Source organism: Eulemur rufifrons, chromosome 15 (genome assembly GCF_041146395.1).
Source record: "Eulemur rufifrons isolate Redbay chromosome 15, OSU_ERuf_1, whole genome shotgun sequence".
NCBI classification, from domain to species: Eukaryota; Metazoa; Chordata; class Mammalia; order Primates; family Lemuridae; genus Eulemur; species Eulemur rufifrons.
In genome coordinates, this window is record NC_090997.1 from 96,651,290 (window position 1) to 96,679,128 (window position 27,839).

At 38.1% G+C, this 27,839-nt stretch overlaps 1 protein-coding gene across 1 annotated transcript in view; it reads right to left on the reverse strand.

The window, feature by feature from the left end:
* Positions 1–27,839, reverse strand: part of SYNE1 (spectrin repeat containing nuclear envelope protein 1) — a 425,086-nt gene that overhangs the window by 210,843 nt on the left and 186,404 nt on the right. Inside the window, exons 44-57 of the mRNA XM_069488737.1 lie at positions 27,067–27,168; positions 26,184–26,387; positions 25,006–25,213; positions 24,036–24,148; positions 22,466–22,671; positions 20,939–21,094; positions 17,615–17,906; positions 16,631–16,803; positions 13,715–14,024; positions 12,357–12,521; positions 7,702–8,058; positions 3,832–3,968; positions 3,443–3,620; positions 422–604 (exon numbers count right to left, since the gene is read on the reverse strand). Of these exons, the coding sequence (XP_069344838.1) occupies positions 422–604; positions 3,443–3,620; positions 3,832–3,968; positions 7,702–8,058; positions 12,357–12,521; positions 13,715–14,024; positions 16,631–16,803; positions 17,615–17,906; positions 20,939–21,094; positions 22,466–22,671; positions 24,036–24,148; positions 25,006–25,213; positions 26,184–26,387; positions 27,067–27,168 (2,784 nt within the window). The remainder of the gene's footprint in view (positions 1–421; positions 605–3,442; positions 3,621–3,831; positions 3,969–7,701; positions 8,059–12,356; positions 12,522–13,714; positions 14,025–16,630; positions 16,804–17,614; positions 17,907–20,938; positions 21,095–22,465; positions 22,672–24,035; positions 24,149–25,005; positions 25,214–26,183; positions 26,388–27,066; positions 27,169–27,839) is intronic.

The following is a 27,839-nucleotide window of genomic DNA, read 5'->3' on the forward strand; positions in this document are numbered from 1 at the left end:
TAAAATTTTCCTCTAGGAGAAGAGTTCCTACATAAAATAGATGCTCTTGGAAGAAAAAATTATTGTGACAATAATTATTTTATGGTTATGATAATTCAGCTTATATTGTCTCTGAAGAAAATACTGAGGCATTTTAAATGAAGGATTAAGTGCTACGCTGAAATGTAAAGCTGGCTGTCCCTGGAGGGGCCAGTCTGTAACAATAGACCCTGCTGCGCAAGAAGCTACTTAATTCCTCAGGGAGGCTCCTGCTAGCATTGAGCTATTTTACAGTTATCCAGTTACCCATTTATATTCAAAGAGGGATGACAAAAGTCATCGATATTGGCACTGGTTATATGGAAACTGTGGTTTAATTAACAACAAGAACAACAACAAACAACACAGAACATGTCCACGTGGTTGGCTATACTATATATACCTCTAGGGCAGATTCCTTTTGGTGGAGATTTGAGTGAAAATTTTTCCAATCTTCTTTTGCAGTTGCAACCTTGGCCTGGATCCCTTTAGCTTTCTCTTTGGTCAACAGAGTACTCAGAAGTTCTCCTTTAGACACCATCATGTTTAGCTTATGCTGTCCATTCTCACTTTCAGACAAAAACTCCTATAAATAAAAATATAAAATTAAGCACAATAAAATGCTCTATGCTTTAAAATACATTGATTTTTCTCTATATTCCTCATTAAAATCGAAGACAAGAAATAAGCTATTTTAATTGTATACATTAAAAGGCCCAGGTCTTTCTTTAATAGGCAAGTTGCAAATTATTTTATTTACTAATCTAAATTTTGACTTGTCCCCAAAATGTTATGAGCTGTCTCATATAATATTAACAATTATATAAAAATAAACAGGAGGGGAAATAAGTATCAAGGGAAAATAAGAGTTATAAAATAAAATAGACTCTAGCTAAGATTAGTTTACAAAATAAAAGCCATATGGTTCTGTATTATTGATGGGGTTGGATCATGACTTAGGCTCTGAGGATCCTTGCTGCCAAAGCAAAAGAGTAAACACAGCCAGGTACACAACTCACATGATAAAAACAAACCATCTGCTCAGCAGAAGCATAATCATTCTTAGAAAGAGACAGGGTGTGAATTTTCCTGGGCAGTCTTAATAAAGCAAATGCTATTATATGGAGTAGATTACATTTTTAGTGGTAGTTTATTAAAAAATGACAACAGGCTGGGCACAGTGGCTCATGCCTATAATCTTAGCACTTTGGGAGGCAAAAGTGGGAGGCAAAAGTGGGAGGATCGCTTGAAGCCTGGAGTTCAAGACCAGACGGGGCAACATAACAAGACCCTTTCTCTACAAAAAATTTAAAAATTAAGGCCGGGCACAGTGGCTCACACCTGTCATCCTAGCACTCTGGGAGGCCGAGGCAGGAGCATTGTTTGAGCTCAGGAGTTCGAGACTAGCCTGAGCAAGAGCGAGACCCCATCTCTACTAAAAATAGAAAGAAATTATATGGACAGCTAAAAATATATACAGAAAAATTAGCCGGACATGATGGTGCATGCCTGTAGTCCCAGCTACTCGGGAGGCTGAGGCAGTAGGATTGCTTGAGCCCAGGAGTTTGAGGTTGCTGTGAGGTAGGCTGACACCATGGCACTCTAGCCTGGGCAACAGAGCAAGACTCTGTCTCAAAAAAAAAAAAAAAAAAAAAAAAAAAAAAATTAGCTGGGCATGGTGGTGTGCACTTGTAGTCTCAGCTACTTAGGAGGCTGAAGTGGGAGGATAGCTTGAGCTCAGGAGTTTGAGGCGGCAGTGAGCTATGATTGTACCACTTCACTCCAGCCTGGATGACAGAGAGAGACCCTATCTCTAAGAAAATAAAATAAAAGACAACAGAGTGCTTCCTAGGGTTGTCCTTATGACAGACAAGTCAATGACATAATGCCAAAGTATAATTTAATAAAGTATAGCCAAAGTGTGTACTTTTCCCAACATCTGGCTAGATCCAAGAATATAATCTTGGCTGGACATGGTGGCTCACGCCTGTAATCCTACATTCTGGGAGGCTGAGGTGGGAGGATTGTTTGAGGTCAGGAGTTCGAGAAGAGCCTGAGCAAGAGCAAGACCCTGTCTCTACTAAAAATTAGCCGGGGATGGTGGCATGCACCAGTAGTCCCAGCTACTCGAGAGACTGAGGCAGGAGGATTGCTTGAGCCAGGAGTTTGAGGGTGCTGGGAGCTAGACTGACGCCACAACACTCTAGCCCAGGTGACAGAGCGAGACTCCATCTCAAAAACAAAACAAAACAAAACAATATAATCTTTCTCTAGAAAAATAGGTGGATTCTGTATGTATTCTACAGTCAATTTCCATTAATATTTTCAAATGTTAGAGAAGAAATGGAAAGCCCAAGCTCGAGATCATTTATTCTGACAGGAAACAGAAGCATAGATATTCTGTTGTGGATTTTGTTTAAAGGAACCTCACCAGGATGTTTATCTCCATGGATGGCCACCCCCATACATAGAGCTGTGCTGAGGTGGGGGGCGGTGGGGCAGAGAAAAGGCCAAAGCCTGTCCTCAAAAATAGTACTGGGTTTCTCCAACACAGACAAATGGGTGAAAGAGGTTTCAAAGTTCTACCCCTTAACCTGAAGCAAAATTGGAAGAATTTTAAATGGAGCAACTCTTCAAAGCAAGTGTTATCCTATTATATTAACAACCAAGAATTCAAATTGGTGAAAGAGATACAGCCAATACTGTTTCAGAGTCTGCTCCTACTAGAAAAACTTCAAGCATGTGCGTGTATAAAAAGTTTTCTATATATATATATATATATATATATATGCCCTCTGAAAAAAATTCAAATTTCATCACTGATCTTTCGGGACTGCTAGTACATGGAATAATCAGACATGCACAGGTATGAAAGGCAGTTTTAACAACTGTGCCTAAAAAAGGCTGCTGTTGAAGGTATTATGTAGAATGGCACAATGAAGTTGCAATTAGGTAAAGAAAAGGATGAGAGAAAAAAATGAACAAACATAAAATCTACCTGTGATAAATCTGGCTATTTTACACACCAGCTCTGCAACCTCACTAAATTTCTTTTATGCTATCTGTATGCTGGGAATGATAATCTTATGTACTTGATATGGTTATTGTGAAAATTAAATGACAAAATCCACTTAGGGTGCTTAGGCACACACAATTCAATGTTTGTCACATAGAAAGAACTTTTATTATTTCCCTTATTCACATGTAAAAATAGTATGTACTTATATAAACAGACCAGTTTCTCTTTACATAAAAACATCAACCATTTCGAGTGGGAATTTATGTGAAATTTGAGTTTCTTTAGAAAAACTTTAATATGCAATGCACTAACAAAAAGATCTAGAGGTACCTTTTAAATGCTATCATTAGAATTAATTATTAGAATTAACCATTATTAAAATTAATTAATTGATAACACTCTTACCTGTATTTTCTGAAGACTTGTTGAAACTTCACTAATATATTGAGGTATATCAAAACATTTGGCGGTAGTGATTTTTGCGTTAACCAACCACTGCTGGAAATCCCTCAAGGCTTTTCGAAATCTTTGCTGTAAAATCTGTTCTTTATTCTGGCAGCCCTTGGATGCTTGCAAACAAAGACTGAAAAAGTGATTTGACAATTTAATAGATGAAAAAAATTGATAACATTGATTAAACTAATGTTTGATGGAATCAGATCTTAGAATGTGTATCTCATTTATTAATGCATTTAATGCTTAATAAATATCATTTTGAAATTATACCTTAAAATAAACCTCTAGCTTCTAATTTGTATAAAAATATTTGGAATACCAATAAGGTCCATGCTCACCAATTATATTCTTTAATTAAGCCAGAAACTTTCCCACTGTATGAACTCAGGTCTCTGGAAAATCGACAAAGTTCATTCAGCTGAGACTTGAGATCCTCTGTTCTGGGCTCTGCTTTTTGTAGAGCATCTAGTATCTCCTTTTAGGAAATAATAAGACAGAGAAGGGAGCATTTACATTGGGTCACTTTCATATACTCATACTATACAGGCATAAATCATATTATAAATTATTAGTGAGGGAGAAACCAACACAGTAGATTCAATAAAGAAATGAGGCCTATTTTCATAATTCCTCTTGAAAATAATAGCACTTGGCTAATTTGTCTCCTTTTCTAGTTTTCTAGCCATGCACAGACACTGTAGCATCAAATATTGTAGAGTAACCAAATGATTAACTGGCCAAATGACTGAAAATGAAACAAGAAAAGAAAAACTACATTGTTTAAAAATAGTCTGACTAGGTCATTGGGAGATATATATATATAGTTTAAAGGTGAAGAGAAATTACTTAAAAAAAAAGCAACACTTATTTTGGATTAAAATGTATATAGCAATTGATTTTATGTAGCATATACAGGTAACATTTATATTAAGAATTTATTATAATCAACAGGTCTGATGTAACTACTAATTTATTTGTTTCATAGTTGCATTCATATAGCCATCAAATATTTGCTAAATATATGCTATATGCTAAGTATTTTGCTGGATTCTGGGACCCTCCCCACCCCCACCTGCCCAAATGAAGAAAGGGAGACACATGAAAAACAGTGTACCTAATCCAAAATAAATTCTTAGGAACTGAAGAGTACACCTCTGAAATCAATGCCATGGTCAGCTGAGTTACACAAGATGCTTTGCAATCAGAGTGTTCCCCTTATAGAGTTGTCACAAGGAGCAAATGAGATCAGGAGTGACACACACTTAGCACAATTTCTAACACACTAAGTGCCTAATTAGTGAAATCAGCAGGAAAATGATTCTTGAATATTTAAACACTGTGTGGATAGTGCTATCACCAAAGCAACCAAATAAATTAAGGAGGAGGGACAAAAAGATGAGTAACTACTCAAATAGCTGTTGCTGTTACTATTATTATTCTCGGAGATATTTATCAAGAGATGGCCCAGATCTGAAGAGAAAGCACATCCCTCAACAAACCAGGTCTGTGTTGCATCCTCATCCTGGTAAATGGCATCACTGTCCTCCCGTGGGTGTAAATGAGAAGACTGAACAGGATCTCGGCCTCTCCCTTTGTTTCCCTTCTCACTCCATGCAAGAGACACCCAGTCTAGCCTCCTCTGTGCCTCAGCTCATTTCATCACACCCATCTTTGCCTCTGCGTGCTGACTCTCACAGACCCGTGGACATCGCCATCATTTCTTTCTGGAATGGCACAGAATCCTCCTAATTTGCCTCTTGTCCTCCAGTTTCCCTCCTGTGATTTCTCATTCCTTAGTAATGTTGCATTTTGGTGCTGTTCCTCTGTCTCATCTATCCAGTCAAGTGGTAATCATGCCCCAAGACTCCGCTCAAATAATGATTCCTCTAGGGCTCCTCTGCCCTCCCTCCCAATTCTTAGGGCTTCTTCTCTGAGGACACAGAACACCTTACGGGCGTTCACCAGGATGAGCAGCCCACTGGCTTTGTACCTGTGTGTCTTGTCACCTAGACCGTGGTCATGGGAGCAGGGAGGGTGTTCTCTCGGTCTGTCAATTCTTTATTTAGCTCAGTGTCTGGGCTACAGGAGTCTAAAACATTTTCATTTATAATAATTCTTAAGTAATAACTAGATAGTTTCTGAAACTCCAAATGCTAAACTAGAAACAATTTGTTTTATGTCATATTGAACCTTTTATTTAAGGGCGAACATTATAAAATCTAAAGCAACTTACCACATATTAAGAAAGTAAAAATACTGAGATTCGAGTCAGGCACTTATAAATTTGAGATGACATTAAAAATGAAAAGCTTTTGATCAAAACTTTACATTTAAAAAATTTCTATAACTTCAACTTAAATTAAAGCCTGCCAGTAGAACTTTTTCATTATGTAAATATCGAGTTTTAGGCTTCTGATTTGGTTACATGCTAGAAGGCATTTTCTCCCTTATACAGCTTAAGAAAACTGCTATATTTCCAATACTAATACTCTAATGAATATTAAGATAAACAAGTTTTACAAACACAGTAAACAGAACTTTTTGCCACATTGTATTATATAGTTTATAAATCATCTTTTTTTATACCGTAAAGGATTTCTTGAGTGTTGTCATTTAATTGCATAAAATAAATTCTTGTGATTGTCACCGACAAGGCCCCCCTAACAGCAAAACAATGCCACAAGAACCCTGGCTCATCTACTATTTTATACACATAAAATAATAGTTATAAAATAATAATAATTGAAATACTATCTCTACTTTTAGATAAAATTCCATTATTAGAAATAAAAGAAAATATGAATGTTGAGAGAAAATGTAGTGTTGTCATCAAAAACATTGGCCCTAGAGTCATATCTGGAAGTGGACCTAAGCAGAAGGCTGACGTCCTTGAATTGTTAGAACAACTATAATAAAAGCTCATATTTACTGTTGCATTATCGTGTGTATTTTTATAGGCCTGACCTATTATTTTCACTAATAGTATCCATGTAAGAAATAACAGTAACTGAGAATAGTATTTATAGCCTAGGTATAACTAAATCTTTCTTTTTTAAAATTTTCACTCATATTAATGAAATGCAAAGAAAGGGAAATGAAAAGGTGCCAAAATAGCATAACTGATCTTTTCGTATCAGAACCACATGGAGCAATTACCAACTTCTTTGTCCCTGTCTCACAGAACTGATTTCTAAGCTTTATTCTGGTGTGCAAACCTGAAGGACAGGAAATGCATTAGAACAACAAAAACAAAAAACCTAGAAACATTATAAATTAAACAGCATAAAGAGATAATTATAAAGTTTTAATGTATGGTGTGCTAAATTTGTTTCAAATACTTGGTTTAAAACAAGGCAATGCTGGAAATACTACATGACTTTCTTACTGGCTGGAGCTATTTTGAAACAATTATAACATAAATAGAAGCAGAGAAGTTTACTTTAGTAAACTTCCTTTTAAGGACATCCATGATTCAGGGCATTATAAAATTGCAAATATTGAAAAGGCTTTCAAAGATACTATTTAACACTAAAAAAAAAAAAAAAAAAAAAAGGAAAAAAATGCCAAGCTCCTGCCCATTCTGCACTATCCCTGGTGTGTTTCCCTTTCTCCCAGTTTTGGAGAAGCTGCCATTAGTTTAAAAAAAAAAAAAGCCGGGAAGGCAACAGGGCTCATGACGTAGGAGTTCAGTTAACGGGCTAATTCAAGTACAGCTGTCAAAACCACATAGAGGAGCGCTAATCAGGAAGAAAACTATTAGTTGTGCTTTAGCAGATTACCAAATGAGTCTTTCAAAGCTATAAATTCAATCATTTAATTGCTTGAAATAGTTAACTGGCAAGGAAACAGCCATGACTCTCTGTCTATTTATGCCTCAGCCCACAGGCTATTTTTCAGACTGCATGGCTGAATACACTATTACAAATTCTTACACCATAGGAATGAAAGTAAAATGTCTCCATGAACAATAAATGTTTCCTACGGCAAATAATAACTCCTTCCTCAAATCTTTCTGTTTATAAGAGTTTGATTTATGAGAAGAGAAAAAGATCAGACTTTGTAAATTTAACTAGATAAATACTTCCTCCAAATCTGAACATTCATGTTTTTAGTTAGCAAGAAATTTCTTTTTTTTTTTAAAGTAGCAGTGAGAGTCAAAAAAAATATCTTTAGCATAACCACCAATAGAAAACAGGAAGCCAACTTACTTGTCCCTTGTGCCAGCATTCCACTATCTCCTCATCCGTGTTCTTGCCTTCCAGGAGGGTTAACTGCTGAGCCCAGGTTTTCAGAAGGGCACCGAACTCTTCCAGGGCCTGCTCGAGCTGAGCCACTTGGCCTGAGAACTCCTGCTCCGAAAGGGCCATTTGGCTAACCAGGTTCTCCAAGCTGCTCTGCGTTTGGAACACACTGTCTTCCCACTGCTTCCAGTCGGCGCGCAGGGCCTGCATCTCCGCGTGCATGAGCTCACACCCACTGGCAGTTGTGTTCTGTTTCACTTCAGGAGCCAGCGACTCCACTCTGCTTAGGCGGCTTGCACCGATCTCTCTGGAATCTATCAGCTCCTGTAATGGAATATCACCATGGTAACCAAGGAGGCTGTGAGTCACTTGGGCTGCAAGTTTCCAAATGTGTACAGAAGGGGACCCTGTCCTGCTAGGAAGTTTTAGCAAGCGTGCCACAAGGAACCAGAATCAATTCCTCTATCCACTCCCAAATTATAATAGCAGGGAATTATCATTGCCAAGTGCCGAGGCTTATGGCAAGATAACCCAAGAATTTGCAACGTCTTGAGACAGACTATAAACAGGGACCCCGAAATCAGGCATTGTTTCAATGTATGAAAATGTTTTGATAGTGTCTTAAATATTTGCCTGTCGCATACTGCTCCTATAAATGATTGAATTTGTACTTCCCCCTAAGTGCACGGACAAGTGAATAAGGATTGCAGCAGAACTGTGCTCTGCTCACAATTTCCACATTTCATCTTCCACAAGATGGGGGCTTAAATCACATGTGGGTCCCACCAGGAATCAAGCTGACCCATCACAACAAAAGAATGAGCCGTATACAACTTCAAAAACTTCAGTACCTTCACTAAACATTTTTACAGCAACTAAAATGAATAATTCACAGACCTACTTAATCAAAAGTTTAAATTCTAGACTTGGGTTCATTTATTACTATTATTTTTACCTTTTAAAAAAACTCACTAGAAATTTAACAATTTAGCTATAGCTTTAGTCTTAAAGCACACAAATACTCTAAAGGACAACAAGATAAAATTAAATATGCATTGTTACATAGGTAGAATAGTGGTATTTCTCTCTGAGAACAGATTTTTTTTTTACTGAAATTTTTCTTCATGAAATCATCACCTGGTGTTTACATATTTACATATCCATTGCTAAAGACAGGATTTTGTTAAAATTAATACAAAATTATGACTTCATTCCTTGATTAAATAGAAGGAAAAGATGATTATTAGGGACAAAAGAAACCTCCAGAAGAAAATCATTTATAAATTAGCAAGTAAAGAAAAATTGGGATGGTAAATATAAAGTGTGCCTAATAAATTATGTTAAGCATAAAGAATGCCTTAACTAGTCTATATAATAGTGTTTGTATTTCATTAAAGTAGCTTGAAATAAATATTTCTCACAATTATATGTAATACAGCCACATTTTAGCATAGATCATTTGAAAGCAGCATAATCAAATGAAAATTCTTATGCACAGTTAGCTTTAATATACATATTCAGCCTTTTTTAGCAGTAGGATTCTAAAAACTATCCCTGTTTTCCAACATATATGGTAATTACTGAGTTGATGAGGAAAAATATACTTTTTAATAAGTGCTATGTCTAATAGATTTAAATACTTATAATAATGTGACTTTATGAGTGAATTCAATATCAACTGTCAAAACTCAGTTTGCCAAAATATTCTCTCATGCATTTTCCCAGTTTTCTTTAGCATGAAAATGGAACATTTCAATATTTACAATTTCTAATTCCATTCATCTAGATTCTGAATAAGGACATCATCATTGTAAAGGGTTTTGAAATGACTTTTGCATATACTTTCTTATCTTGTATTTAAACTCTTTAAAAATATTATATACACACACACACATATGCACATTTACACCCTCACACACATAGACGTTTTGCTTTAGAGATGCCTTTTCTCAGTGGTTACTCCTGGGGATGGGGTGGGAATGGCCGAGAAGGACAGAGGAGGTGCTTTGCGTATTCCCTCCAAGGTTTTCTCCCCACCTGAATTTCAGTGTCGGCCTCTGACAGCCTTCACTTTCTCCTTCCCAAATTCCAATTTCTTTCCATCAATTTTTTTCTCCTATATTTCTTTTCTTTTTGGAAACATTTTATAAAATCTTTTTTTTAAAGACATTTGGCAACCCATGAAGCAGTTTTTGTAGAAGAATTATCTTACTTTCTCATATTAACTTTTCAAAACACTAGTCCATCTTTGCCACTCTGTCTTCCTCATCTGCCATTTACTCCTAAATCCATGTAATCTGGTTTGTCGCCTCCCCTTGCTGTGCAAATGATTCTCAGGGTGGTTGCCAAATAGCCTGTCAAATCTCGTGAGCATTCTTCCCTCTTCCTATCAATGGCAGCCTCCTGCTGCATCTATGATAGTTACCACCTTCCTTACCTGGGGTCTCGGTGGCACCACACCTGCCTAGTCTTCCTCTTATTATTAATATTATTTCTCCTCTTCTTTATCTCTCGTTTTCAAATCCTTTTCCTCTGTTAACCCTTAAATGTCGGCAGTGCTCAGGCTTTGGTTCTGTGCCCATTGTTCTGTTTGCTTTATACGTAAGTCTTGGTTTCACCCACTCTAGCGGCTTTAACTACAAATTATATGCTAATAATTTCCAAGTCTGTGTCTTCAATCTAGCTTCCTAACCTGAAATTCAGGCTTGAATATTCAATTGCCTCCTGGACATTACTACCACCTGCCAGTTCAAATGCGATCTGAACTCTTCGTGTCTCTCCCTCAATAACCAGACTCCTCTGCATGCAATTATTTTCCTCAGGTCAGGTGATGGCTCTACTGAGTCTAGGTAAACCATCACCCTTGACTCTTTCCACCTTGTCACCTTGTAGCCAATTAATCACTCACTTATCAAATCTACTGGATTATTTATAGAGTGTGTTCTTTGTACTAGGCACGATGCTAAATGTTTTACATGCAAGATCTAATTTAGTCCTGAAAATAACTCCATGAGGCAGGTACTATTTATTATTTTTATTCTTCATTTTTTTTAACCAATTAAGAGGTTGAGTCTTGAGGACATCAAATAACTTGCCCAAAAGACACAGCTAGAAAATCACCGCAGTAGAGGAAGTGTGCAACACTGGGTTTCCCTGATTACAGGGCCTGAACTCTGAAAGGATAGTGAGCTATCATGACATTTAGTGTATTATTAGACATCAGTTTGTGCATTATTGTTCCTCACTAGACTGTGAGTTCCTTAAGGGATGCATAGCACTGGTTGAATAATTAGACAGATGGGTGGATGGATGGATGGAAGGACCTATGAATAAATTAGAATTTTTTTTTTTTTTTTTTTTTTGAGACAGAGTCTCACTCTGTTGCCCAGGCTAGAGTGAGTGCCGTGGCGTCAGCCTAGCTCACAGCAACCTCAAACTCCTGAACTCAAGTGATCCTCCTGTCTCAGCCTCCCGAGTAGCTGGGACTACAGGCATGCGCCACCATGCCCGGCTAATTTTTTTCTATATATATTTTTAGCTGTCCGTATAATTTCTTTCTATTTTTAGTAGAGATGGGGTCTCGCTCTTGCTCAGGCTGGTCTCAAACTCCTGAGCTCAAACGATCCGCCCACCTCGGCCTCCCAGAGTGCTAGGATTACAGGCGTGAGCCACCGCGCCCGGCCTAAATTAGAATATTATTAAGAAATATATCAAAGAAGTATTTTAAATAATCACACAGAGAATAAGGGCTTAAAAAGTGACTTTAGGTGATTATCTCAATTAAAATACGCATAGCATTGTAAGAATTAAATAATACTTTTAAAACACTTAGCAGAAAATCTTCAAAATGTGGTTATTATTGTTAGCATCAGCTATGATTTTTATGACTTTTGTGTTCTGATCTTGGAATAAAACACAACTTGAGTTTTAAATTCCTGACCATGATTACACTATTTATTCCCAACATTTCCTCATCTAAAACTAAACCATGGAAGATTTCATCACTGCTTCATTTTTTACAAAAATCCATTATTTTTTATGGGGAAAAATGATAGCAATTTAATATGTAAGCCACTAGAAATATACTAAAAGATATGGATAAATTTCCATTTTTGAAATTTCCCTTATAAGGAGTAAAGTAGGTGATCATTTTAATGTCCTTTAAAGTACAGTTTCCTAAACTGTTGTGGGACTGTTGGCTACGATAGCAGAATAAAACATCTAGAATGACATTTCCCAAGTTATTGTTAAAATTATCTTTACGTTATAAACTTTCTTCCACTGTGCTAGAAAATAGTATCTGCTTTTTTCAAGCCCACCAAGCCAGAGCATATTTCTTAATGTGTCTTATTACAGCAATAAAAACATTTCCATACAGAAACATATATAGACAATGTTGCGTTTTGCTCACAAGTGAAAAGTCTTTTGAGCTCTTTTTTAAAATCTTGTGTATGTTTAGAATTGATGAGGCATGAGGTAAAAAACACCAACAGATATTAATAGAAAACAAAAAGGAAACATTTTAAATAAAACAGAATCTCATATCCACCAAATCTTCATCAAAAACATGTTATACTCAAGAACCAATGAAACAGTGAAGTTATATCTGTCCGTTTCCTCACCTTAATTTTCAACAGCTTTTTCTGGGTGGCTGATGAGTCTTCAGACATATCCGACCACCGGTGTAGTTCTTCCTTTGCTGAGTGGAGCCAATCCGTGAATTCCTGAACTGCATCGAGATACATTATATGATCTTTCACAATCTCTTCCACTTTTCTCATTTTCTCCTAGTAGACAAAGACAAGACTACTTTAACAGAAGTCATTGAGAACACGAAATCAGATAAGACAGCAGGCCTGATATAGGTCTTTTAATATATCTCAGATTTCATTCCTATTCTTGAATTTTCTCTGAATGTAATATCTTAAAAAGAAACTATCAAATCTTAGTTAAACTGAAAGGCTTTGAAGAAGAACCGTTTTTCCTGTAAGTTTACTATTGTCTACTTTAGCATAAAAATCTATGCTTAATGTATGTAAGGTAACATTTCTGACAGTATACTTAATAATTATTATAATAACCATTGTTAGTATTAAAGAAATTATTTGTGTTAGCTTAGTGTACAGCATTCTGCTCAGCATTTTAGATGCATTTTTTCATTGAATCCTCACAACAGCCCTGTGATATAGATACTATTATAGTTATTTTACAGAAAAAGACACAAACTTACAGAGGTTAAGTAATGTGTAATGTGCCCAAAGTCACACAGTCAAAAAGTGTCAAAGCCAGAATTCAAACTTAGGTCTTTTGACTCTAGAGTCACAGCTCTTAGTCACTACCAAGATGAAAATGAAGATAAACAGCACATATGTTAACAACTGTAGCATCAATAAGACAAAGAAAGTTCCCAAAAAGGCAAAGCAAAGAAGACAAAACAACAACAATAAAAACTTTCCCTTAATTTCTATAACATTCACAAATATATAGCAGAAAAATCATGAAGGAAAAAATAAAGATTCATACAGAGAATTGAAAAAAAATTGATATTATATGAAGGAGCCCATATTTTGGAAAATAGAAAAATACAGTTTTTACCAAGATGAGAAATGAACACAATACTTTGTATATGATTGACATCTGGGAAATAAACACACTTACATTTAATATAACAATAAAAAGTGCAGCAAAAGAAAAAAAACCTTGAAACACTGACATTTGATGCTCAGTCTTACAAAGAAAATAGATGGGTTGATGAAAAAAGTGGAAAAAGACAAAGAACAAAGAATAAAGAATCATCTCAAAATTTCAGAGAGAGAAAAATACATGGACATTCATAGGTAAGAAATGATATTTATGTAATATTTATTCACTAAAGGTACAGTTTTAGAGCAGCCAATTCTCCAATAATTTAATCCACAGTTTATTCTTTACCTGAGTCTTGAAGCTTTTTTCCTTTTTTTTTCTGTTATAAAGCACTAACCTTGGCCACAGTCACTATATCATTAAACTGTGTTTTCAGTTCCTCTTGAGCTGTGTCCTTGAAAGACTCATCCTCAGTCTTCTCGTAGAGCTCCCTGGACTTTGCAGCAAGACGGTGAAGGGCTCTGGCGTGATCATCTGCCTCAGACAGGATGGACTGAAAGTGGTCCAGCAGGGAGAACTTCTCCTTCAGACCCGGCTGCAGTTGTAAGGGATGCTCTACGTTTTCATCCACTGATTCCATCCACTGTTCCAGCTGGTTTTTCCTCTCTAGATAGTCATTCCATTGGCCAACCACAGACTCTAAAGTGCTAGAATTAATGTCACATGTTATAAAAATGAGTTATTTTGACATCTCTACCAAAAACCAATTACAAGGTCATCACACATCCATGTAAATTGTTTTACTAAATGCTACTGTAAGTGATGAAAATTGTTGTTTTTCAGTGCAGGGAGAAACACTACTTCCCTGATCCATAAGACTAGTCACACTGTTCCTTCAAACAAAGTCAATCTGTGTTAAAATATGAAGGCACAAGCTGTAACCACACATGCATCTGGAGATTTATCTTCCACATGCTATTGTCCTAAGTGAACAGATGAATTTATCTGTTATGTTGTTAAAAATCAGCACTGGAATATCAATTATATTTTATTTAGTATTTATCCATTCTTAATATTCTTGGGCTTAGTTGATCTTATTGAAATCAGATGGTAATTACTTGTTGACTGGAACTCAAAATTCAAGTATTCTTTCTGGGTAAATAATATCATTAGATTGATTTTCATTTAGGGATATTATATATACATATACACACACAATATATACAGTGCTTATGTATTGAATATGTGGATGAATGCTCAAGTATTTGTAAGAAATATAGTAACAAATGTAATAGCTTTCCAGATAGTCAAAGAAAAGGCTCTCTAGATGAACATTCAGAAAGAAAAATCCCTCCATTATTCAGCTTTACAAACTGTTCTAAACTCATCTTCAGTGATACTCCCTCCAAGCCTCCCTTGTGTACAAGCCTGTGATCCTGGAGTTAAGATCTTGTGGTAAATGTACTTCCAGCATTTGTTCAAACCGTTGCTTTTGCACCCATAGGAACTTTATCATAGAGACCTTAAAGTCCTATCTGTTCCTCAAAGAATTTTCTAAAAAGTTCAAATCAATGCTTTTTCTCCAGAAGTCATCCCAGACTCTGCATTCTTCTATAGCCTCATAGTGTCTTTCGAAAACTCACAGTAACACAGTCTGAGTTAGAGTTTTTCTGGAATGTATCCTACCCTAGCTTCAGAGCTCTTAGAGGGCAAAACCCTTTGTTTTGTTTCATTATTTTAACACAATAATTTGAGCATGGCCACTGCTCAATATGTAGTTGTCAAATTTCTTGCTGAAATAGGAGAGTCAGGGATTTGAGTTCCTGTATTTAACATTTTATTCTAACATCTGAAAAATATTCACCCACTTTCTTTTAACTTTTAGGAAGCTGGCCTTGGGAAGTTTAGTTCATGCTCCAGCCATCTACTAGACAAGTAGATGACTATAGGATCTGATTTTTTTCTTGCTAACCATTCGAGTTATTACTAAGATGCGGAGTCCTGCTGACATTGACAGTCACCACCCATGCTCCATATTAAAGGAAAAAAAAAAATCCTCCTGCTGGGTGTGGTGGCTCACGCCTATAATTCTAGCACTTTGGGAGGCTGAGGCAGGAGGATCGCTTGAGGCTAAGAGTTCGAGATCAGCCTGAACAAGAGGCTGAGGCAGGAGGATCGCTTGAGGCTAAGAGTTCGAGATCAGCCTGAACAAGAGGCTGAGGGAGGAGGATCGCTTGAGCCCAGGAGTTGGAAGCTGCAGTGAGCTATGATCGTGCCACTGCACTCCAGCCTGGGCGACAGAGCAAGACTCTGTCTCAAAAACAAAACTAAAAAAACCTCCCAAATTTTAGTTGTAAGCAGTGCTTATTGCTTACCTTATAGTGGATAACTGCAGTGGTTTTTTTGTTTTGTTTTGTTTTGTTTTGTGATGAACTTCAATCTTCTGTTCATCTACTTGTGATCACATTGGGGACCCACTTTGTCAGTGTCTGACACTAAATATAACCTTCAGAATATGGCTCCTAAGATGTGCTTTTCTGACTAATGGTCATTTGTCCACCAAGCTGGCCAGATAATTTGTGGATACTCCAAGAGGGAGGGAGGTGGATAGCTTCCAGTCATAAATACAACAATAACAACAAAACACCACCTGATATAACCGTCAAGATCTCTACTTCCTCATCAGTGTTTGGTACAGTGCTTTCAACAGAGGCTCTACGGCTGGCTCTATTCTGGCTGGGCTGACTGTTGGTTGTGGGACAATGTTCCACACTCTGCAGGATGTTAGCTTCCCTTGCCTCAGTCACTAAATGCAAGGGATATCCCTATCACAGTGACAATCAAAACCACCCCACACATTTCCTACAACCCCAATGTGGGTGGTATTACTACTTCTTCTTGAGCAACAGATTTATACTTAAGCTCAACAGTCACCTACAGCTTAATTTCCCGTATGTTCCTTTAAAAAGCTAAAACTGTTTAAAGGTATTAAAGAACCACATATCATTGCTTTGATGACTTGAAAGGATATATTTTCCTGAGCCCATATTATTTGCAAGATTCCATGAGAGATATGAGGGGAGATGTAAATATTAAAAAAACAAAAACAAAAACGCAGACACAAAACAAGCTAACAAACAAAAACCAGTCTTTGCCCTTGGAAAATACAATGCAGGCAAAGACAGGTATGCATACAACAAGCTAAAATAACACTCTTCGTAATTCTACCCCAGGATCCCTCAGCACTGGCCATCATCTTACTAAGGCACTGGGTTTTACTCAGGCAAATAAACACCAAAAATGGGCTCTGTACCTCTGAGCACGGAGTGAGGAGCTCATGATGTCAGCCCACACGTCCTTCAGGGTCTCCAGTTGGGTCTGAATCACCTTCTGACCTTCCTTGTTGCTGCTTCTCAAGGCCTGTTCCCCTTTGCCAATGGCCATGTTCAACTTAACTTCGCCTTCCCCTTTCATCAGGAGAATGTCCTGGGAAGGAAGGAGGAACCCTTGTCAGTAGGAATATAAAAACCTTCTACTGTTTTTAAAAATGGCTATGTTTCCCATAAGAATTAAGGTAGGGAATACTTCACTCCCCTGAAAAGGAAAACAACAACAAACTCTGGATCCTATTCCAATATAACGCTATCCTTAAAATCAGATATCTGGGAGTCTGGGAGACCAAGATTAGCTTCAATTTAAATTCTTAGAAAGCTTTGGGCCACTAGCCTAGAAATTATAATTTTGTTGACTTCAGTTTCAAAGTGTCAAAAGAAATTATTTTGAAAGTGAAGACACACCTGTCCAAAACCCAGCAGTCCCCTAATTCCTCCCTGTCAAGGTCACCTTCATTGACTACAGTCTGGGCTGGTGATCTGCTCTATGATTTCAACACACACTTGCTCGCTTCGGTCCCGGCCCCTACATGTGTGCTGAGCTGCCAGTAACAACTGGCAGGTCGGTCTCTCCTGCGGGATCGTGAACTCCTAGGAAACAAGGCCTGACTTTTACCTCTGTATCACCAACTCGAACAGTGCTTGGAGCAGAGTGCAGAGTAAGTATTCAATAATGTTTGCTGAATATTAAAATGAAGTTGAAAATTATTTAAAGCTACTAAAACAGAAATTTTCCTTTACAAAGGGGAAGAAGGATCCCTCCATTTCTCTCTTGCCCGATTTCTCCATTTTGCCCACATAATCCTCATTTAGAGGCTCACAGAACAAATTAAGACCCAATCCAAACACTTCTGAATCAAATCAATGTTCAGCAGTTGTAGGTGTCTGGCTGGTGCCCCACATACCTGTATTTGTGACAGCCGTTTTTCCAGGGTGTCTTTGCTCCCGAGGGTGCTCTCTGCCCCGGCCAGTCTGTCCTGAACAGCTTTCACCCAGGACCACATGCTCTGCAGCGCTTCCTCCAGGGCTTCGTGCTCCTGCAGGGCCACCTGGCAGCTCCGGAGTTTCTCTTTGGTCATTCTGAGTAAGTTGTGGTAGCTCGTGAGGAGCTGGGAGCACAGGCGTCCTTCTTGCCCAGCTCCGTGGCCTTCTTCACTCAGAAGCTGCCCTCTCTGGGAAAGCTTATCAAGAGACTCTCTAAAAAACAAAACAAAACACACAGGAAAAAAAAAAAAAATCTTAATTCTGACATTCTGGAGTGCAGGGGAGGAGTGGCAAAGGATTGTTGACATTGGAGCAGTAACCAGACACAAGCTCATAGCTGACATGCCTTTAAAATAAAGATGCTGGGAACTGGGCTGGCTACTTGCACTCTCTTATGGTCTCTCCTAATGCAGCCAGTACACATCAGGGATGCAGTGCAGTCTGTGCAGGGCCTGCATGCAAATAGCAGTGATAGAATGTACCGTAGTAGCAGGAATTAAACTCAGAAGTGGGCCCGGCTGCGTCTCTGAGCTTATCTCTAGCATCTCTCCATTCTTACTGCTCTAACAATGAAAAAAAGCTCCCTGAAATCCCCAAAACACTCGGCTATTTTGTACAGACATGGAGATTCCTCCTTTGTGAAAACCCTCCTGCCCTTCTCTGTTTCCTTGCTAGTTGCCCCTTTAAAATTCAGCTCAGGCACCACCCCCCAGGAAGCATGCACACCAACGCAGGGAGGGCGGAGAGTGCAGGACCCTCGCGTGTGCCCTCTGCTCCTTGTCTTGCTCTGACACCTCATGTACCGTCTGTTCTGATCCACAAGATTGTCCCTTCCAGAAGCCAGCACTGTTATAGTCAACTTACAGTCCCAGGATCCAATACAATGTTGGACAAAGTGGGGAAAAAAAGTTTTTCTCAAAAGGCTATTTTTAAAAGTGCTTTTGAGTTTCCGTGTCAGTCTTGGGTATTGGGTTCATCTTAGTTTGGAGCTATGTTAATTAGGTCGTGGGAGGAACTGAATTGCTAGGTAGCTTGGTCGGTTTCATTCTATGTTAAAGTTCTGAATTCTTACCAGCCCATCTATCAGGAAAAGCCTGGGATGCCAGCAGGGAGAGTGAAAATGTCTTAACACAAACTGTTGTGACTACTAGAAAAAGAACACAAATCGAACCTCCCACAATGTCTCAACTGTTTGTTTTTTGAGCAGCTACCATGTAAACAGCATCCCATGGGCCACCCTGAGACATACAAAGAGTTACACAATGTTACACCGACTTAGAAAGACATTTGTTATACTTGTGACCTGTTTGCTGAGTCAAGAGGTGGCCTCAGCAATCATATGAGTTAAATAATAATTCAGGACAAGAGATTTCCATTGTTACTACAAGATGAATTGCTTAATGGACGATAAAAAGTCAATGTGTCTCAAGCTGGGTAGTTTTATACAAGGCATCTACCCAAAATATTTGAAGTATTGGAAATATTATGATGAAAAAAATCCATAAGACTGGAGGAGCAAACAGTAAGCAAGTGAGAGAAGTCAGGTGACCCAGTTTGGGAATCTGAGTGACCAGCACAAGTGCATTAGGGCTGTCCCCAAAAGCGGCCACTGTGGAGGGGAAGAACCCAGAAGCCAGACCATGTAAGGTCTCCTACATCTGGTCCTGTAATATCAGAGAGTAAAACTGCAAGGACTGTGTCTTCATCAATGTTAAGAAGCTGAAATTATCAGAAAAGCAATGAGGAATAAAAAGAAAGACTTTGAATTTGGTGTTGAAGGGTATTTGGGCCACTTTCTCTAATGCAGTTTTAGAGTAGTGATGGCAGAAGTAATACACAGCAAGGGAAAGAGCGGCCTGTGGGGAAGAAATGAAAGCAGAGAACATGCAAAGTTATTTATTTATTTATTTTTGAGACAGAGTCTCGCTCTGTCGCCTGGGCTAAGAGTGCCGTGGTGCCAGCCTAGCTCACAGCAACCTCAAACTCCTGGGCTCAAGCTAATCTCCTGCCTCAGCCTCTCGAGTAGCTGGGATGGTCAGATGATGCTATTATTCTCGTAATTCAGTGAATATTTTCTATTTTTCTGGCACTATACCAGGCAATGGAATGACAAAGATCTAAAGTCCCTGACCTTGAGGAACTCGTAGTTGGAAGTTGGGGTACACAGAGTAAACAAAGAGTTTCAGCATAGTAAGCACTTGTGGAGATAGGATCAGAGCATTCCAGGAACATTTTGTAATAGTCATCACACTAGCACACCAACAAGCAATTGTCAGGATGTGCTCTGCTGCTCATTTGTCTGCATGTTTGTTTTTCAAGACAAGGAATACTAGGCAGGCATATCTGACCAAAAAGAGGCCTCGGTGGAAATGAGGAATGACTATGATCTTCACTGGGCGATTTGATGATTGTTGCTGATCTATCTGATTGAGCAAGGTGGGTGCTATCCCCTCCTGCTTCACACACAAGTGCACCTGCTCTTTACGAGGACAGTTTAGGAGCCCAGATTTTTTGGTCAAGCCAATGGAAAATTTTCTATCTTCCAGTGGAGCAAAATCAACTGAAAACGCCAGTGGTGGGGCACAAATTTAAAGAGCAATGCACTGAAAGCAGTAGGGTCAAAAGCACAGACCAGAGAACTTTGCCTAGGAAAGGAGCCAGAAACGTTTTCTCAAGGGAAGCAATGAAGAGATACATATTGCAGTGGAGAACAGGAGCCGCAAGGAGAGTCAGACTTAATGTCCGTAATACTAAGAATATTATGAGGACAGGTGAGTGGGAAATGGAATGGGAGGCTGAAATGTGTGAAGAATATATGGAATTTGAGGTCTACAGCAGTAATTTGTATCTTTAGGGTCACTGTGAATGTGTGATTTTCTTTTCTTCATATCAGCTTCACATTATGTTAACTAATCCTCAAAATAACCCCAGAGACGAGGATACAGAATTATTAACACCATGTTTGAAGGCTGAAATCCAGAGTTATAGGAGGTAAGTGATCTGCCCAATTTCTTGAGCAAAGAGAAGTGGGACTGGAAAACAGATGTCTACCTTGCACTTATCTGGCTACCACACTGCTGTAAAGAATGTAGCATGATCACCTGTGTTCTAGACATTCAAGGACAGGGACAAACCACCGTCAATAACCAACCAACCAACCATCCAACCAACACCAAAACAAATAACCGTCAACCAGTCTACAACATGGTAGCAGATACAGGACCAATTCCATCTGTGGATCATACCTTGCAGCCAGTAGTTCTCCCAGAAACATTTCAACTTTATGAACTTCATTTTTCTTCTCAGGAATGTGCTGTTTACTCTCTCCCAAGTTTTCTGTATTTAACCTTTCTTCCATTTCATGGATCCATAAGTTTAGTTTTCTGTGCTGATCCTCAAAGCTAAAGAAAAGAAAACACCTTAGAAAAATTCTTATATGCTTGTTAAAATAGCTAAGTTCTACTAACTGAGGTCATAATGTCTTTTATATGGCAATTAAGATCTCATGAATTTTCAAGTTATGAAAAAAAAAACCTCAAAAATAAGCCCATCCAAATTATTACTCATTTCAGTAACAAAGTGACAAATCATGGTAATTTCTTTTGAGATTGAAGCAGAAAAAGAATCACCTCATTTAGCCGAATTGATTTCATAGGTGTATTTAATTGCCAGCAAGATCACATTCCCATGTCAATGTGCACTTTGTTTCTTACTACAAAGACCTTTGAATTGAGGCCAGTGGATAAGTGGGGCAGTGGAAGCCCAGGGAAAAGAGGAGAAAGTGGTCTCTGCATCTTTATTTCTTTTTTTTTTTTTTTTTTTTTTTTTGTTGAGACAGAGTCTCACTTTGCTGCCCGGGCTAGAGTGAGTGCCGTGGCGTCAGCTTAGCTCACAGCAACCTCAAACTCCTGGGCTCAAGCGATCCTACTGCCTCAGCCTCCCGAGTAGCTGGCACTACAGGCATGCGCCACTATGCCCGGCTAATTTTTTCTATATAGATTTTTAGGTGTCCATATAATGTCTTTCTATTATTAGTAGAGACGGGGTCTCGCTCAGGCTGGTCTCGAACTCCTGACCTTGAGCAATCCACCCGCCTCGGCCTCCCAGAGTGCTAGGATTACAGGCGTGAGCCACCGCGCCCGGCCAGCATCTTTATTTCTTAAGAGAATTTGAACATAGCACAAGAGCTCTAAGTTTTGGAAACTATGTAAACTCTCCAAGAAAACTGGGCAAGAGTCAGGCAAATTACTCTACCACCAGGAAGGCAGTTTGATTATACTGACATCTTTTCTGCCCTAAGTAAAGAGTGATTTTCCCCTTCTAATTGTATATTCACCCTCATTAACATACATTAATATTACTGATTTGAATCTTGATCCCTAGAATCCAACAGTTGCTTTTTTCCATGACTCTGTCCGAGCAGAAGTGGACACAAGAAAAAGGCTAGGATAATCTAAAAACTGAGGTGTGAAAGCTCTAATATCTTGAGTTAACCAAATAGACAAAAATTATATGTATTTATATCATTTTCAATTACTAGTAAATATAATTCCTTTGTTTTTCTATGTATATACAATAAAGCCAAATGATAACTTCAGAGTCTGAGCAATGGATTACTTTCCTAGTACTAACTTGTACTTAAGGTCAAAGTTTATTATAATTTAAACTCATACTTTCAAATATTATTTGTTTATTTACATGACTCTTTTTCTCTAAGTCTTCAAAAACACATTCAGTGTATGATGAAATCTATATTTATCAAAACAACCTACCTCCCAAGTTCTGAAGCACAGTCTTGAAGAGTCTGTTTGTCTTTAAGGCATTGTTTCAGAAATGCTTGAAACTCTTCATTAGCCTTTGTAATCTGTTCCTGAATGCTACTGACAATTTGTTTGGACAAATGTGCATATAAAGTCTGTCCTTCTTGAGTCACCACATCAAGCTTGCTCTGCCCATCGCTGACTGAGTCCAAAATGTTCTGTTTCGGGAAATAAGGGTAATATAAAATCTTTGCTATTATTCAGAGACCCTAGTGCATGGGGACATTCGTTACAACTGTGGGCTGGGACAGAAAGAATAAGAGAGTTCAAAGGAAAAAAATGTCTAACAGGGTTGGAGTGAGAATGATGCACGCAATTGGATATAATCAAGGCTCCTCGTTGAGGATGGTGCCAGCCAGTCACTGGTACCACGGAGGACAAAATGTGAACAATGTCAAGCTGGAAGAGAAGAGCTCTCATCAAGGTCTTGCTCTCTAACTCTCCTCATTCTCACCATCCCAACCTGGTCCAGGTTCCACTGCCTCTCACAGTTAGAGCGACAGCACTCTAACTGGTTAGCTGCTTCCAGCCCTTTCTCCTCTCCTCTGATATACCCTGAACACAAAATCCAGTCCTCAGGCCCCTTCTTTCTGTGGTATGCACCAAGATCTGTGCACGGCTTCAACAAAGCTAAAGACCCCCAGAATTCAGTGCTAGCTCTGCCTCTCCCCAGAGCTCCAGAGTAGCGTTTAAATTGTTGCTCAGATGTTTCTTTGTGGAATTCGCTGCATCTCAAGCTTAAAAGGAGACAATTGCACATGTGAATTCACCACATCTCCTGCAAAACCAGCTTCCTTTGCTATAACAATCTTCCTACCCTGACTTCTAATATAATGAGTTATCTACATTATTTTTATCACTCATCCCACCCGCAAACCCTCATGATCCTTGTTATGTTAATTTTTAATTTTTGTTTTTTAACAATACTCAACATAGTGCTTCGCTCAGATTGGCTGCTTGAAAAACTTGGTCAAAACCTCATTTGAACCTACTCCTCTATAAATAATTTCTTAACTCTGCTTCACCATGGCCTTCTCTTTCCTGAATTCATACATTTTTCACAATCAGTAAAACCTACAAAACCTGTAATATCTGTTACTTTAATCTAATATATCCTATCTCCACATTTAGACCATAAGTTATTTAAAAAACTACAAGCTATGTCTTCTCCTTCTTTTCAAAACTCTCATATAATAATGCTATAACATAGAATTATTTATGCTTTTTACTTCTATAAAAATTAAATTAGGTTTAGTTTTGAATGAATTCCAAAGAATAGTCAATAGGCTAAAAAGAGAGAAGAAAGGAATTTAGAAATTCTCTAGCTCCAAATTATTTTTTTTTTTCAAAGTACTTTTCACGTTGCCTAGCTCTCTTTCTGACTCAATAAGCCAAATTCTGTTAGGGAAGAAGAAAGGATGGGCTCAAATAAAAAGATCTGAAAAACATCATAATTTAGGTCTGACCTGAAGGCACTCGAGGGTAGGTTGGGGAAGATGGAAAGGGACGCCAGCTTCCGTACCTGAAGGTCATGCAGCTTTGCCTCTAGAACTTTGCTGTCGCCGGTTCGATCTGATGATTCTTTTGCTGCTGCCTTTGCTCCTGAAAACCATTCTTGGAATTCCTGCATGGACTCTTTTGGAAGTAACGAAAATCAGGAATAAATCGAAAACATTGAATGAGCTTCCAGTGTTACCACAATGAATTATTTCTGGCCCTCAGCCCACCTCCTCTTGCCTTCCAAAATATTCCAGAAAGAAAATGATAATATAGAAAGTAATACAGCATGATCTACAACCCTGACTGTTCATGGTAGGACTGAGAAATTATCTCAGAGAAAAGACTAAAATGTGTGTTCCCGGAATGTCTGATTTTCCATTGTTTTTCTTTCTTTTGGTGAAGAAAGATAATTAATTGACTCAATATGTAAGAGTGCAAGGGGAGAAACGCTCCAGGGACACTAAAGCCATTTTTACGGCACAGGAGGAACCACTTCGCCTTCCTACTAAGTTGACCTGGAGACTCCTAATGCACCCACAGGCACGGCTGTGTGGCAGCGGAGGAGGGGACAGGATGGGCAACTCCTGGATTGTGTGGCTGCCACTGTTTCATGGCCTCTCCTAACACCCAAGCTCATTGTGTCACTTCGTCATGACATAAAACACTCCAGTAGTTACTTGGACAGCAGCTGCCGGCCACTTGAATAGTGGAAGTCATTTCCACACACATGAGCTATATGGAGACAATTTAGATCAAATTCAGGATCATCAAATGGTGGACTCCTGCTTTCCTGGGAAGAAAGAAGAATTCTGCGTAGGGCGAGAGGCCTGAGCAAAGCACTTCTATTGCTCAAATCTCAAAGCATAAATGAATTTAAAATGATATCCTTCTGGAAAGTTTTCTCAAACTTTTGCTGGCAGTTTCTAGGCAGCATTTGGTTTGGATTCTGTCTTATAAACAAACTATTCATGCTAAGGCCCGTCAGAACTCACCATTGAAGTGTTTTTCCAGAGAATCCTGCAGGCTGGCCTGGGTTTTGGAGCACAACTGGCTCACAGCTTCATGTTTCTTTATCAACCCCGTCATGGCATGGCCCAGGGTCTCCAACTCCACGGAATGGTACTTGCGGCACAAGCTATTGAGATTTTCTTGGGTAGAGCTGATGTTGCTTTGCTGACTTTGAAGTTCTTTTTGTGTATCCTACAGATTAAAAGTACATCATGAAGAATATTCATCACATTCAAGAGATACACTCCATTTACTCCACAATGGTTTTTCTTTCTTTCTTTTTTTTTTTAATCTGAAACTGATGCTTTTGAAATCCACTCAGTAGTGTGTACATTTTGGTGGGACTTTTTGCATATTTGTGATAGATCTATATTGCTTCTCTCAGAAGTTTGCCATTTTTCCTTAGGAATAAACAAGGGTTGGGAGGTATGTCAAGCAAATTGAATAGGTTCTTATGGATCCCAGTCCATGATTTTGGGTTTAGTCACTTGATTAGAAACTGTCTCAGTTCATATTCTTCAACAGGCCCCTTGAGCTTTGTTTCAGGGTCACAGGCCACATCAAAAGCACCAGTAGTTAATGTCAAAATATATGCCTTTATTCTCAAGCACAGCAATAAAATATGCCAAAAGAGAACAATCTGCATATGTTGCAAAGTCAACTCAATGCACATCCTTTACAGAAGTTGATCAGGCATTTCATCTATTAACACGAACAGACAACATGGAAGTGGAATGTTTTCTCAACTCCTTTTTTCCCCCTAAATGTACTGTTCTTTAGATGAAAGAAGTCATACTGACCAATAAAAATAACTAAGTGATGAAAAACTATCTGATATCCAAGCTGAAAAATTCATGAAAAGTGAAATATTTCTTCCATAAGCTTCACTTTTTTACCAAAAAAAAAAAAAAAAAAAAAAAAAAAATCAGTACAGCAATGCATGCTTTCTGTTTCTACAGTATTCATCTTTGATTTCTTAACGCCTGCATTCAGTTCTTCACCTGTTGCTTACTTTGTTGTGTTCAATGTCATGAATAGCTGGTCTGCTGTTAACATGGGTAATTGAGAGCAGAGGTTATATTTTTTATTATAGTCACCACAAAAACGGGAGAACTAATATCTCTATTTGAGTGGAAGCACTTAATGATAGTTTATTACCTACCTTCACTTTTTTCAATCCCTCACAAGTCTCAGTCTGGGCACAATTCATCAATGATTCTTCCACTTTTGTCAGCCATGTTGTTATGTCATTAATAAATTTCTCCACTTGTGTGCATTGAGCAGTGAAATCTTTCAAGGTTTCTTTTGCTACTTCAGTTATTTCTTTGGCATGCTCCAGTTTCTGCCTTAAGTCTGCTTCAATAAACTAAATATAAAGCAAGATTTTATTAAAATCTGTGAAGACCAGAACACTTGTTCGGTAGGAATTCTGTTCATATCCAGCTTGTCAAAAACACATAAGCTTTACCAGGGAAGCCGGATCCAATGCTAATATCTCTTTTCCAAGAAGAAAAATCAGTGGGTACCGTTGTCAAACATATTAAGTGATGGGAAAATAGAAAGAGTAAGGATCACAGTTAACGCTAGATGTAAAAGTGTCGGTTTTGACTGAGGTTCCAGGGAAATGTGAGATCACATTCTGGAAAGAGGAAGACCTATACACAGGGTCTAGCAAGGAGGTGACCAAAACCTGTTCTCAATTCTCCCTGGAAAGACCTTTAAAACATATTTCAGGAGGATTGACTTCTCTGGCCCCCTAGTTGGTAAAAGGACTTACCATATAAACTACAAAACAGTCTCAATTCCATAATTCAAACACCCAGGCCTATTTGGTAATCAAAACTTTGACTCCCATATATGATAAGATCCATATGTTTACTTGGAATTATGATGATGATGATGACAATGAGGACATATAAAAATACATATATTTTTTGAGAGAGAGAGAGGAAGAAAGAGAGAGAGACCCCAAGAGACACAGAGACACACACATCAAGAGGGGGATTAGTATATGGTAGTTATCACAAAACTGATTGAGTGCTTACCTGAAGGTCTGGTGGTGTTTCCGGATTTTTAGTTAGTTCTTTAAGATCATTAACTTTGGAATACAGTTCTTCCAATCTCAATGTTTTGTTTTTAACTTCAGACTGCCAAAATACAAGACAAAGGGGAGAAGTTTTGTCTAATCAAAAACACTGACGTGCTATATTCGGCACTCAATAATTTTGAGAACTAACTTTGCCAAAATACCCCAACTTTAAGCCAGTGTAAAAACAAGATCTCTGTTTCCTTTTCTGAGGGCTGTCATTATTTGTGAATGTGGAAAAACATTACAATTAACGTTCACTTGGAATGTGAGGGAGTATGCAGAACTTTCTCTCCACCTACTTTTATGAGAAAAAAGCTCCTGGAAAAAATTAAACACTAACCAAAAGTCTTGAGTCAGTGGAGATTTTCAATAGGCTAACTGTCATTTATTCATTAACTTTCATATCACTGGCTACTACTGCAGCATGAAACTCTTAAAGAAACATTTCATAGAAATACACATTGGGAGTACAGACTATATGTAATGTGAAAGAAACATTTCAATAAAACTTGGAAGGATATTAAAGCAGAAATCAGGTTAATTAGGTAATTGCCATATAATATTGCCTTTTTTTGCACTAACAATTACATAAAAAATAAAAAGAACAATCAAAGAACCATTTTGAACAAATTAGATGCCTTGTAACCTTCATTAGTTATTTGGGGCCACAAAGGAACGTTTAATAAATTATGCCTCTCAACTTAAAAATGGTATTTTGATGTTTTGTGG